We start from the raw sequence: 14,330 nt of genomic DNA on the forward strand, positions 1-14,330 counted from the left end.
GCACTCTTCTGCACATTGTTGAGGAGTAACTCAAGCAGCAAGGCTTCAGCAAAAACTGCCACAGTGTATGCTGTCAAATTGCTATTTCAGTTTATTAGCATCGGCCAAACACTAAAATCGTTCTCAGATAAGAAAACTGAACGCAAACATCCATATCAGTGTAAAACATACGGGAAGTATAAAATTTGTTTATGGAACTTATGCATTTACTTAAATTGGACAATAACTGGCACAACGCTACACAAGGAACTGGAAACAATGGGTTCTCACAACTGATGCAGGGACCAGGGGGGCGGTGGGCATAGACACATGTACAAGCTTTGTTTCTCTTTATTCTCTGCATGAAAAACGAGCACAATGAACACTATTATTTGGCTTCATGATTTTAATGTATTCAAAAAAAAGACTGACAGAGGCTGTTTTCACTGTTTTCTGCACAAGCCTGACTGTATTTTCCTCTTGTGGTTGTTCTCTCAACAAATATGGCTTTTAGGTTATAATGGTTGCGTGTTTTATGTTCTTTTTATGTTTATGTTCTGTTCCAGAAGCGACACATTAAAAGTCTCACAGGACAGAAAACTATAGATCAAGTGCGTCGGTGTTCCCATTTGCGTCAAAGTATTTCTAACAAATCGAGAGGAGGGGGTGTGGCACCACACAACCTCGCACCTCTCTCTCTCTCTGCTTTGATGGAGTGGTTACATAACAGAACTCGACATCCAGCTAGGCAGACCAACTCCAATACAAACAACTGACTGAGCTCTCGTGCGCGCGCGCGCTCTCTCTCTCCTCTCTCTTTCTTTCTCCACGCCCCTATCTTTCATCCAAGTCCTCCTATAGGTTCGGTACAGAGGTAACAGAAAGACAGTCGGCTTTATAAACATCCACTTTGTTCACTCTGCCTCTCTGCTTGTTCCATTTCTTTGATTTATCCTCGTTCTCCTCAGCGCGCACCAAAATGCCCAGCAAGAGAAAGAAGAACAAGCGTCGTATGAGAAGGGTGGTAAGTGGTGGCATGCGCACTTTTCCGTCAGGCGTTTATTCTTAAATGAAGTATAGAGTATTATGGGATTTCTTTGTTCAATTCACTGTAAAATAATGATCTGCAAAAACATGGATTTAAATGTAAAATACGCGTTTGTGCCTCTGTGAAAAAAATGAATGAAGCGAGTGCTTAAATTGTAAAACAAATTTCGTTTACATTTTCTTTCCTTTTTTGCGCATGATTTTATTTTTGTTATACTTAAGTCAGTTTGGTGATTGTTTGGCAGATTTCCACTTTGTCGTTGCTTCTCTCAGACGCTCCGTAACCCGTGCGTAAAATCTGGCAACGACAAAAGACCGTACCAAAAAGGTACCAAAACTGGACCTAAATAAATAACGTATAAATTTCACACCTATTTTTAATTTTAACGAGCGTGCTCCTGGTTTCTATATTAGAAGAAGGAGACAGAGAAATTGTTAATTTTGTGCTCAGCTCCTGTGCGCCATGGATGTTCTCGGTGCGCTCTGTTAAATGGTTACGGGTAGAGATTAAACGTTTGTGCACATCTTGAATTTCTTATCATAAAATGCGATAAGTTCCATTTTCTAGTATTTTTTTAAATATACTACGAAATGACCACTTGCCTGTTTTTCATGTTCTGGACCAAAAATACAGTAGGCCACACAATGCAGTGCAGTACACAATACAGTGCTGCTCTTTATAATTCAGTATGATGAATGCGCTTTGCCAGTTGTACGCTAATTCAGCCGAATGCCTGGAGACATGTAACTTTTCAACATTCAGTGCCCAGAGGAAAAGGGGTGTGGCAGAAAAGGTGTGTGGTGTGTGTGTGTGTGTGTGTGTTGGAGGGGTGGGTGTGGGGGGAGATCAATGAGAAAATCACACACGTATCTCCATAACGCCATACTCCATAACCCAATACTGTTCTTTAGCATATGTTTAATCATTAACAATATATATTAATATAAAAAAACAACAACTAAAAAATAAAAGCATGCACTGATCCACTGTTGAAGCCCAGTCATCCAGCTCTGGTAAGCCTTTTCAGTGCAGACTTCTTCTGGCATCCTTCCTCATTGCCTCTGCCCCTAACCCCCACCAAACTTAAGCTTCTGGCTGGCTGACCAGTGCATGACTCTGAACACCACACATCTGTATTTGGTAATGTGTTGACTGAAGGAATGTCTTGCCCCACTTTAGCCAGAGTGGACTCTGTCTCTCTCATTCTTCCACAGTCTGGCAGTGACAGATGAAAATGACCCTTAAAGTCATTCACAATTCAATTTTATCATTGGTTTACCTCAGAGGTATCAGAGCACAGGAAGCGAATGTGTTTTTAGAACTTTCAGACATATAGCTGAATGATACTCAGGTCACATATGCCTTTGTATGTGTACATATGTGTGTCAGTTTCACAAAGTCTGAGAAATATGGTTAAAACTTTTTATCATTGGAAACAATGTATTACTGTGTCATAAGGATGTTTACAGGTGATTTATGTTGTTTTGACTGTGTCTAGCTAGATACTCAGAGATATATGCGCTTTCACACACATGAGCTTTTGGCTTACAGCATGGGTGCAGCACTGCGAATACCTTACTGGCCTTCAGCCTAACAAAAGCATTTTCAGGGAGTGATTGTAACCTGATTATAACCTGATTATGATGTGATTAGCCCCACTGTCTGGCCTGCGGGGCACCCATCAGTGCTGCTGACTCGCACGGTTTCCGTTCCCGCTTCACCAAACCTGTCAGGACCGGTCTGATTCAACTAATTAGCTCCCATTATCTAACTAGCTTTGCTGTGTCTACTCCCAGTTTCCCCCTCCCTCTAGTGGTCTGTACTACTAAAACCTCCATCAAAGCCTGAGGGGGTTTTGTCCAAAGCTGAAAAATATGTTGGACGTGGCTGGTATGGCATGCCTGGTATTCCTGGGTGCTAAACTGACAATAACATCAGTATCTGAACACGATAAAGCCTCAAGAACATCCATACCTCATACACTGTCATTTGCCTTTCTTTGTATTTCACTTTTATCTTTTATTACTTTGTTTTACATACTGAACATGTCTTTGAAGCCATTATAAATGAAGTGTCACTTTTGTTTTGTTTGGAAAGGCAAATGTTTGCAAACTTTGTATTCTCCAAATATCACTTTTTTTAAAAGAAAATATCAGTTCATGTTATCATGAGCCAACTACATGTCAGGGTTAAGATAACTGTATGCCCAAAAACTTAAATAATGCCTCTCATACTACTATCAGAACGGTAATCAGATGTCATTGTGTCTTTCCTGCCTTGCAGCAAGCCCAGAGAAGAGCACTTGAAGAACAACATGCCGCCAATCCACCGGTGAAAGCCAGCCGGGGGATTGCAGTGAGTGCACCCCCTGCAGGAACCACAAAAAAAGCAGCTAAAGCTCCACCTCCGCCTCCAGCTCCAGCTCCAGAAAAGATCTCACGGTCCATTCCTGCTGCTGTTCCTACTGTAGAAACTCCCAAACTAGAACCAAAAGCAGAACCTGTTGCAAAGCCCATTCCAGATGAAGTACAGGCGCCAGAGTCTGAGGTTGTGCTGTTGGAGCAGACTCCAGCGACAGCTGAGATTGAAGTCCCAACACCTGTCACTGTAGAAGCACGAGCTGTTGAGACTCCACCAGTGAAGCCCTCTACAGTTGAAGCTAATGTAGTGCAAGAGCCTGAACCCAAGATTCCTGAAACAGAACCAATAACTGAGGTAAGAAACAGATATCGCAGCCATAAGTCTCCCATGTGCCTCTGTATGCAGAAATCTAAACTTAAATCATGTCTACGAATATTTCCAACATTTCACATACCAGAGTCAACAGTTCTAATGTTTCACCCGGCATGGGGATCACTGCCTCAGCTTCTGCAGCTATCCCACCTTAGGGAAAGATTGATCTTTTTTTTTTTTTTTGGTTAAATTTGTGTTTAACGACCTGGAAAGTGATTTCTGGAAGTTGCTAATTCTAAAACGTTTACTATAAAGGTGAATGGGTTGTATTTCACTACTACTTGGTGAGTAGTTTACAAACAAGTGATCGTTATCCATGCACACTGCTAGTAGCTTTGACAATCTGCTAGGGACTAAAACAATCTTGGTCGAGCACCATATACCTCTTTGCCATTGCCAGCAACCATTTGCCAACTGGTTGCAGAACACACAGATTTCCCTACTGGCCAGCAGTTGTCTGGGAGTTGCTGACCAATCTCTAGGCCCGAGTGAATGGGGCTTTAGCAATAAGCAACTGTCAACATCTTCTACAAGCCTGGTAAGTTGCAGAAAGAATCAAATTTACCAGTGTGCACGTTTCGTCAGAAATATAGTTCTATGGACATATGAGTGAATGAGGTCCACTCATAGGTGAATGAATGCTTCCTTTAAATGAATGCCAGTGGGATCAAAATTACATATTGTTTGTATGAGATTATATGGAAACAGGCTGTTTTTGTAGATGGTTTCTCTCTATTTCTCTGTTGTTGCCAGGTCAAATAGTATTTGCTGTGTTTGGGGCCTTATGGGAAAAGGGAGCTGGAATTGTTGAAGGTAGTGAAGCGAAGGGAACAACATGTTCTATTTAGCAAAAAGGTGGAAAGTAGGAGAGAGACTGAAAGAATCATCGGTGGCACGCTGGGAACAACTTTTTAAATGGCTATTATCACCTACACTAAAACAAAATAGTGACTCTGAGCATGCACGCTTTTTGTTGTTGTTGTTTTTTGAACAGGCTTATTTGTTATCACAGATATTGAGTTTGTTATCAGTTACTTATTTTCGGTTACTATCGTGTTGTGAGAAAATCTTTCAAACGTTACATCGTGCGCATTCGTTTTACCTTTGCCATCACATAATGTGGTTTTGAGTCAGAGAAGGTTGTGGATACAATTAAAAAGCTTACATGTGTTCATGTGTTCTTTGTAAAGAAATGGATGGCTGTTGTCAGTTAATTTTAAATAGTTGCAATTTTTTCTGCGGTTTTCCTCTATGCAGTAATGTTTTCTCAACATTGTTTCTACCTCATCTATAATTTACTATTTGCAGTTTTAAATTGTAAGTTGAGCTTTGTGCCTTGTAGCCATCTTGCACATGTTTTGTGACCAGGATGTTCTGTTTTAGTCAGTAAATTGCACATGCGCGCAAATCTGTGCGGCTTCTCTTCCAGCAACTGAACAAAACCTTTTTCCCCAGTATTAACCGGGCTAGATTTCAGCCCTACTCTACCCTAGTTAGATAAGCAGTTTAAAAAAAATGTCTGGATAGACAACAACCAATGGTGTACATGTATATGCTCACATGTGTGCCTAGCCTAAAATAAGAGGAGAGAGGCAGTGCTACAGTATTTATAGCATGGCCTTTTGTTAAGACTTCACTCAGTGTTACACTGCTTCCCAGTTTTCCAGTGGGTCCATCTTATTCACTTCACTTGTGCCATTCAGTTAGGAGTTCTATTTGTAAACCCTCTATGGGTTATGCCCACTGAACCTTACAGGCAGCATACAGACATCTCTATAGAATGACTGCCTGCCATTGTGTAGTCATACTGTAGTGCTGTGGTCATTTCTACTGTCTCAGGACTTTGCTTTCATTCACCATGCCACTCACTTCTAGTTGATCTGTGTGCAGGTCCAAATAATCCCACTTTCTAACCCTTATTGCTTCACTGCCAGATTCAGGTCAGATAACAAAAACTGGACATTTATGCAAAATTTTAAATGTATCATCATTGACTGTCATTCTAATAATGTAATATTTAATGTCTATATTATGAACTTTTCTTAATTTTGAGACAATTTGCAAGTTATTCTGTTGAGATTTATCAACGTTTGTTCGCAGACAACTTTTGCACTTGCACTGTTAAAACTGTGACTTTTATCTGTAACATCACAAGTCCACAGATGGTGACAGTTGGTCAGCTGACTGACCAAGAGGTTTAATGGGGCTTTAACTCATGTGCCCCTCGGGCCCAAGAGGCGCCCCACCACCTCTGGATGTGGCTGCAGAAAGTATAAACTCACAGCGGATTCTACAGACTCACTGAGTGCATTTACATTTTTGTGGCCTGAAGCAACCGTCAGTGCAACTCACCCTCTGTGTAGGCTGAACATTTTGTACCTGGTTCCTCTCCCATGTTCTTCCACTCCTCTCCTGTCCAATCTGCTACCCCTCTTTTCCTCATAAATCTGCTCTGCCTCTACACTTTCTACCCTCCCACCACTTTCTTTATGACTATTTCTCACCCTCTTCTGCCTTGTCTATTCTCCTTCTCATTTTCTTTCCTTTCCTTTCTGCATGCTGCTTCTCCTGACTTCTGTTAGTATTCTGTGTCAGGCTATGATCCCTTATGAACTCGTGTGATTTGAACCTTTACATGTTCCGTGTCTAATTGATTCTTTGCTGGGTGGGCTGAGAGCTGGAGAATACTAAATATTTAATTCAATGCTGGGAGGAAATTTGTCTGTTTGAAGTGTGTCTGTATATGTGTGTAGTTTGACCTTTAAAATGAAGAAAATATTGTACATACAAATGTCCCATCCCCTGTAAATGGACCTATTATGCTCAATTCTAACTTCATGTTTTCATTCCATCACTAGTGATGTTTTGCATAGTTCACAGTTCCAAAAAATAAAAAATTATCTCTTATGAATCATTTCTAATTGATTTAGAAAGACTGTTGAATTTGATCTTTGTGCAAATCCATTTAGTACTTGCTGTTTTGGTGCTGGAAGAAATTGTTCGGCGTGTATAGACACTGTGTAACCACTGCTTTCTTTCCTCAGAGGCTAGGTTGATAATCTATCAGAGGTTGATAAAAAAAAAAAAAAAATGTTAAAGTTACTGTGTTCAAAATCTCACAACTAGATGTCAGTAAAATGGAGACTGGAGTCATCTGAATTCTGTTTTCTTACCTCTCCCAGTTCAAATGCATAATCCTAGCTATGGTAGCCACTGTAGGGCAAACAACTCTGTAGTGAGCATAGGCTGTCAGTTCCCTGTTTACCTCTGCTGGTGCCTATGTCTGTTTACTGTGGAGGAGGCTGTAAAGGATTATTCTGAGGTGAGTTAGCATGAACATGAACTTCTCTGTTCGTTAGCATTGCTGTATTTTGCCGCTGTTAGTGGAATTTTGTTTGAAGTGGATCTATGATTGTTGGACTTGTTGTTGGACATTACTTGGATAATATTGGTCTACAACCAGCTGCTGTTGTTGTTTACCTGGCTTATTGTCAGGTGTCCAAAGACAGTAGGGTCACACGTCTAATCTGCTGACAATAAGTAATTATAATATCTGCACACATAAAAATGCACATTTTTGAGCGTTTTTTAGTGCTGGCCAGTTCAGGACATGAGGCTTGAGATGGGAAAGAAGTGTGACATTTTATGCAGGTCATCTTGTCGCTTCTTTGGTGGAGGGGACCCCTTCTAAGGCGGTAAAAGATAGGTACGATTCTTCATATCTTGAGTCTGAAGTGGCCAGTACGACGTACGACATATGTGGCCAGTCTCTAGCCACATATATAAATTAGACGGAAACACGATGTCCATATGGGGCGGGGCAACATGGCGACCTCCAAAAACCAGTGCCAGTTCCCTTGTATTTTCAATAGATACATTCAGAGTTCATGAGCATGCATCTGTTTCTTGAAGGACATAACTTAGCAATGTAAAATGTACAAAATTATTTTTTAATGAAATAATTTTTTTTTAAAGTTAAAGAAATGACAGTACCTGGAGGATGAAGAAAAACGTGGCGGTAGTAAGATATCTTTGAATGTTATCAGGTTGTCGTGTGTCACTCAACGTCCAAATAGATCAGTTTGAGTGATTCTGGACAAAAAAAAAAACCACTCATATTGCTGATTAGCAGCCTGCAGTAGACTTTGCCCTATATTGAAGAAGAACTGGCACAAGACAGACTAAATAATTGAGTCAGACTATGAAGATTTAAAATATTTATATGCCACTCTCTGTGATTGTCACTATAGCTCAACACACTTGGTTGCACAGTTGGTGTGCCACTGGCCATTGGCAGCATGGCTGCAAGATGGAAAAATATGGATGAATTCTATCACTATGTGAGCTGTTTGGTAAATCATTGTCTGGGAAATAACCGCGCCTATGAGTAATACTAACAATATTGTGATGTGAATAATAAATGGTTGCAAATCAGTGTAAACTGCAAGACATTTATTGTATTCTGGTAAACATGTAATCATTCAAACACATTTCAGTATTAAAAATATCTGATTGTTTTTCCAGTGGCAACATGTTCACAGTATGTAGTTTATAATAAAAAGATGGAACCAAACATTTTTAATATTTAAATTTTTAGTAGTTTTGTATTGAAAGGATTTGAGGGAGAACACAGATTTCATGATGTGAATGTGTTTTCTGTTGCAGGATTATACAGAGGGAAGCAAAAAGAGGGAATAACTGCTTTTCATGGCATTGGGTTGTAATACCCCTGTAATTGCCCAGCTACAGCTATGCTCACACAAAGTGTAAGGGGAGTGCGTATATTTGTGTTTGTTTAGAAAGCCAGTCCAAATTCCACTTCTAATTTTGGTAAATATTTCCATTTTTGGATACAGAAAAGACTCGAGCTGCAGTTTATCCTCAGGCTCATCACAGCTACAGATCTGCCACATGAACCGTTTTATAGAAGATTATTTGGCTCGGGGCACATTTTTAGTACTGCTGCGTATGGGTGTGTGCCCCACCCAAAGCTCAACCTTTAAAAAGTCAATACTGGCTCCAGTGCAACAAGAGGCACATATTTTTAACTGCCTGATACACTTGTTAACGTATCCCAGAGTGCCTTTTTTCAGGTTATGTTCTTTTTTCCATCTACACTCTGTTTTGTTGGATGAAGCATGTGTATTTTCATGTTTTGCTAACTTGTGAATACACTCTTTAACCTCTTGTGCTCATAGGTCACACCCTCATCTGAGGCTCCAGTGGTTGCTGCCTCTGAAACTGAGGTAAATCAAATGTGTATTTTTATTCACATACACCCTCTTTTGTCTCCATTTAAACCAAACACTAGTGTGTTGTATCTTTAGGCTAAGCCAGAAGCAGACTAATCGTGTAACAGTTGAACAAAAGCTGAACTTGATGATTTACAAGTGAGCTAGACTTTGATTTTTGAGCTGCTTATGTAGATACTATGGAACATTTTTCTTCAGTGGGAGCAAAAAGCATTGGCACATGCTGGAAATGGAATTCTTACGTTACAGGTCCCCCTGGAGGCGTTTTTCACACAAACATGCTCTGTCAACTTTTAATAGACAAATAAAGCACACTGGTTTTGTTAATTAGTTGCAAAAATTTATAGTTTAAAAAGTAAAATGCATAGATTAAATACAAAGTTTACATTTTACAGACACATAGATCTGTGTATGTGCTGGTTTTGCTGACACCTAAACAGTTGCAGAAATGATGACATGCATAAAAACAGCCTGACGCACAGTTTCCACTCATATTTTACAAGTTCATAGCAGCAGTCACTGAACAAGAAACAATTCTTTCAACAGAAAGGTGTTGAAAACTCCTGTGACTTAAGCCTCACATCGAATAAATAGCAGCTACGCGTTTTCCCTCAGGACAATTTCCTCTTATGCAAGCACTCAGATCACAATCTGGCTCAAGAACTCCAAAAGTTTTCAGAGAAAAGAATCATATTTTTCTTTACAGTTTCATTGATCTGCAAACAGCTTAATATACGAACGATATAAATGAATTGAGAAATGAGAAAATGGGAATCAAAACAACCCAAAATGACAGTTATTAGGGCTTTTTATATATCATACACACTGCAGTTGTAACTATTCATTTGAATTGAAGATAAATGTGATAGATTTAACCTTTAACCGTGTTCTGATTAATTTAGTTGTCAGTCATTCATAATGAAAGTTGGCTGTTAAGTGTCCTTTTCTTGGTTCCTTTCCAGATTCACACAGTTGATTCTGCGATCATAAAAACTGAGACTCAGGAGGTAAAACATGTCTTGACATTAAAATTGCATCATCGTAACGACAAGAATGATGGTATATTTTAAGAAAATGTACTTTTGTTCTGTATGAACTGTACTAAAAAAACCAAGAATCACTGTTTCTTCTCTCCGGTGTCGTGTTTTATGTTTTTTAATGTGCTCTGTGTTGATTTTGCACATGGAGACAGAGGATAAATGTGAGAGACCGGAAGAAGCTGAGGCTCTGGCAGAGAAAGGTGCTGTGACTGAGGTCGAAGTGGAGGTGGCTGTCACAGAAGATATTGCCGTACCAGAGCCTGTGACACGAGCCTCTGAAAAAACAGTGGGAGATGCAGTTAGCGGTGGCCAAGCTTCTGCTGAAGAAGAGCCTCCTCTGGGCAAGGTGGTTACAGAGACTGTTGCTGAATCAGTGGTGGAGGTTGTCACAGATGTACCTGAGAGCGAACGAGTGACTGAAGCGGCTGTTAGTCCTACAACCCCAGCTGCTGAAGATGGGAAAGAGGTGTTGGCGGAGGAGAATGCACCCGAAGTCCCTTCTGAGACTGCTATAAAAACAGAGGTGACACCTGATGAAAATATTTTCTTCTTCTCTCTTTTTGTGTTTTTAGTCTTTACAAGAATACACTGACTTTTTCACATTTTGCAGCCATCTTCTGTTTGTATAGCATGTGGCCTAAATATTAATGAAAGTTTTGTCATAAGCAGAACAAATGATCACAAGGGTAAGGTATTTTTTTCCCAAAATTTAATAGCAAAGACTAAAGATACACTCTGTCCTGTTTGTTTGTTTTTGTTTGTTTGTTTACATCAGCACACTCCTGTTGATTCTGTGGAGGCTGCTGCAGTGAGTATTTTTCCCTCTCTGTCGATAAAAAAGTAAAGTAGAAATTCCCTTATTACTTGTGTTTTAGATTATTTGGCAGCATTTGCATGGAAAAAAAAGTACAATCTCCATATATGACATAGCAATGACATCAGCACCTGTGTTTCACAAGGTACCCGACACCAGCCCTGAGGCTACAGCACAAGAGGCTAAACCCAAAGAGGTAAAAAGATTTTAAATGTAATCCTCAATACAGAAATGTACTACTCATATGCTAAAAACCATTATTTTAATTATTTTACAAGAACAGTTTTCTCTCTCATCTTGTTCTCCTTTGACATTCAGGATGCTGTGGCCACGCTGATTGATGCCACAGCAGTTGATGAGTTTGTTGTGACAGAATCCGTCTCGGCAGTAGAAGTTGCCACTGAGTCTGCTGCTGTCCAGCAGGTGACAGCTAAGCAAACAGGAATTTACCAGTGTACATATGAACGGTTCAGAAAATCACTGAAGGCTAATCAGGTCAAATAAATTAACTGAAATTAAAGGAGGCTTACAAGTGACTGACACAAGAAGGAAAGGCAAACATTTATAGACTAATCCTGGGTGGAATTTATGGTAAAGAAGGTGGGGATATGTTTCTCCGTCATATGTAGCAATCTCATTGCTGGAGTGCAGTTTAAATGTCTTGTAGTAAATATTTAAATGCTTATAGAGCACTATGTACTGTAGTAGTATTATTATAAAGTGATGCTAAATTAAGTGTAGTTCCAGGTAATGAAATTGCCCAAGATTTTCAGTCTGTGGACATTTAGGGTCCGATTTAAGTCTTTCTTGAAATCGTTGAGACTACAGAATTAAACAAATAAGGAATAAGAACATAAAAATATATGGTTAAAATTATACATTAAATTATAATACAAGGATTTTTTTTTAAACGTTAAAATTATTCTGGGGTTTTTTTTTGTTAATTATTATGAGCAGTTGCTCAAAAACCTGCAGTATAATGTTCATGATAAAAACAGAAAAACTGCCGTTGTTCCTGTTGTTACATTTGAACACCATGTCACAAGGATGCTTTCTTCCTTTATTTAAAATTGTGCCCAGTTGGAGTGTATTGGACTTGAGTTTTAAATTACTGGGGTAGCTGGTTCCATCCTGATGCATTATTTTCATTGTAAGTAATTTTTCTAGTCTGTTCAATGGAATGGGCAGGAGGATTTTACTGTGTTTCATTCAGAAGCCCAATTTGTTTAACCATCTAACATACCCTTCTTCTGTGGCATTTAGGAAATTTTACCCATGAATGACACTTTGAGTGCCCAACCAGACTCCGTGGATGTGACGACTTCTGAGTTTGAACCTGCTGCTGCACATGCAGAACATACGGTCATTATACTTTCTTAACATTCATATACTGTAGCTTTGTATGGAACGCTGTCTTCTAAAGCATATATTTTGGGAACTTCCCTTCGTTTTTCTCTCTCTCTTCCTTTACAGGATGCCGCAGAGTCAAAATGTCTGGACAGGCAGTCAGAAGCATCAGAGTCAGAAATCCGTGATGTGGAATGTCAGATGGAAATCTCTGTGGAGTCTGTGCAGCTCAGTTCAGTGGTAATACTTTTTTTTTAAGGAGCATTGTAAATTTACTGAGTAGAATTAAAGTTAAAAATGAGATATTTCCAGTATGGCTTTTCTAAGGTATTCAGAGAGGAGCGATAGCTTAATGTTAGTAGTAACATTGTCTTGTCAATACTATCAACAGGAGGTGCCAGTGGAGACGGCGCTGAATGCACACATTGTTCCAGAGGTCTCTATTGAGGGCTAGAGCCACATCACAGAGCTCAGATCTTTTTTATTTGTAAGTCTCTCAAAGTACATCATTAACCTGGACTTTTATTATTTTTTTGTATTTTATTTTTACTTTCTGATCTTCAAATGACTCAGTGTCTCTTTCAGAGTCCCCAGTTTTTCTTTTGGAGGACTCGAAGCTTGCAGGGAGGCAACCAGCTGACCTTTTCATTTTTTAAGGCTTAAGACCGAACTGCCAGGAAATCGAAGAGACATCCACACTTTGAAGTGCCTTTTCCTGCCCTGGTTTCTGTTATAACATCAAACCAGATGTCAACATGCAAAAAATGCCTGCATTCAAGGGAGCAGAAGAATAAAACATATTGTGGCTCCTTTTATACAGCATTTACCCCCAAAACCACGTACAATGATTTTGTTTCAGCAGTGGAAGCAGAAGTGCTGCAGAGATGATGATTCTCTCAAATCATACTGGACAGGATCTGATATTTGTCAGCACGTCCCCGTCTCTGTAGAACATCTGCTTCCACACATGCATGTAAATACTGTAGCATTGAAGAATGCACCTCCAGTTTTTCCTTAGACCCATTTTCAAAACGTGTTGTTTTTTGTTACTTGTTTCAAAATCACTGACTTACTGCTTAGTAGTATTTTTCCACCATATGTGATATATACATACAGCTTTTTCTCTGTCCTTGAACTGTCTCTGTCTCAAGTAAGTGCCAGCGCTAAGGTTGGTGTGATGCTAAAACTACATCCTGAAGTTACAGTTTTAGGTTTACTGGCCACTGGCAGATTTTGAGTGGATGAGGTCAGTTTCTGATTCTTTTTTTTTTTTTCCTTTTCACCTTTTCCTATTTGCAATTCATCGTATTTAGACAACATGACGTGCTACAGTTTCGTGTTGAAGTCTGTGTTCTGGAGGGGAAATGTAATTGGGTTGCTGTTGGGCTGCTGATGGGCATACCTAAACTTTGAAATAAAGCTGTACCTGATTGGGATGTCTGCATTTTACTTTATTATCAAAGAATCAGTCAGTGCTGGACTGACAAGAACTTCAATTTTAAAGTCTTCCAAAAACAAAACGTCTGTACAGGTTTTTATTTTGTGATTGTTAAAGAACTTTATGCCTGTTTTCTCCAGAAAATTATTAGTAAAACTCTTTTTTTTTAATCCCTTGGGAGTGCAGCTAAAAAAGCCAAATAATAGAGGGACTAAAGGTTCAGAAATTGCATTTGGGCCAGAAGATGCGAAAGAATATTTGCAATAAATAGCATGAAGTCTGCAAGCTACTTCAACCTGAGCTGCACTTCTTTGAACATGGCAACAGTAACTCAAATAAGAACAGGAAACAGGCTACAATCACCAAAACTGGATAGCAGAAGATTGGAAAAAACACTTCCTGGTTTGCTGAATCTCAATTTCTGCTGCAACATGTAAAATCTGGCATAAACAATGGATCCATCGTGCCTGGATCCCTTCTTCTATCTTCTGTTGTTGGCTTCTTCCAACAGGATAAAATCCTGGCTTCAATTAAATATCTTTCACTCGTGTTTCCTGGAGCTCCATCCTGGATGCATGCCCTGGGCAGGATTTGAATCCTTGACCTATTATTCCAAAGACAGTAGTAATAATAATAATAATAATAATGGATTGGATTTATATAGCGCTTTTCAAGGCAC

General features: G+C 39.4%; 1 protein-coding gene across 1 annotated transcript; it reads left to right on the forward strand.

Moving 5' to 3' along the window:
* The first annotated feature begins 863 nt into the window (after positions 1-863).
* Positions 864-13,643, forward strand: LOC102778502 (uncharacterized). Its single transcript, XM_087849296.1, has 12 exons — positions 864-1,003; positions 3,311-3,742; positions 8,959-9,006; positions 9,975-10,018; positions 10,185-10,575; positions 10,828-10,860; positions 11,012-11,062; positions 11,185-11,289; positions 12,130-12,228; positions 12,340-12,453; positions 12,605-12,700; positions 12,799-13,643. Exons 1-11 carry the CDS (start codon positions 959-961, stop codon positions 12,665-12,667), a joined length of 1,425 nt encoding a protein of 474 aa, XP_087705422.1. The 5' UTR covers positions 864-958; the 3' UTR covers positions 12,668-12,700; positions 12,799-13,643.
* Positions 13,644-14,330: the final 687 nt, after the last annotated feature.

Source organism: Neolamprologus brichardi, chromosome 12 (genome assembly GCF_056152115.1).
Source record: "Neolamprologus brichardi isolate AB-2024 chromosome 12, ASM5615211v1, whole genome shotgun sequence".
In the NCBI taxonomy this organism is placed as follows: Eukaryota; Metazoa; Chordata; class Actinopteri; order Cichliformes; family Cichlidae; genus Neolamprologus; species Neolamprologus brichardi.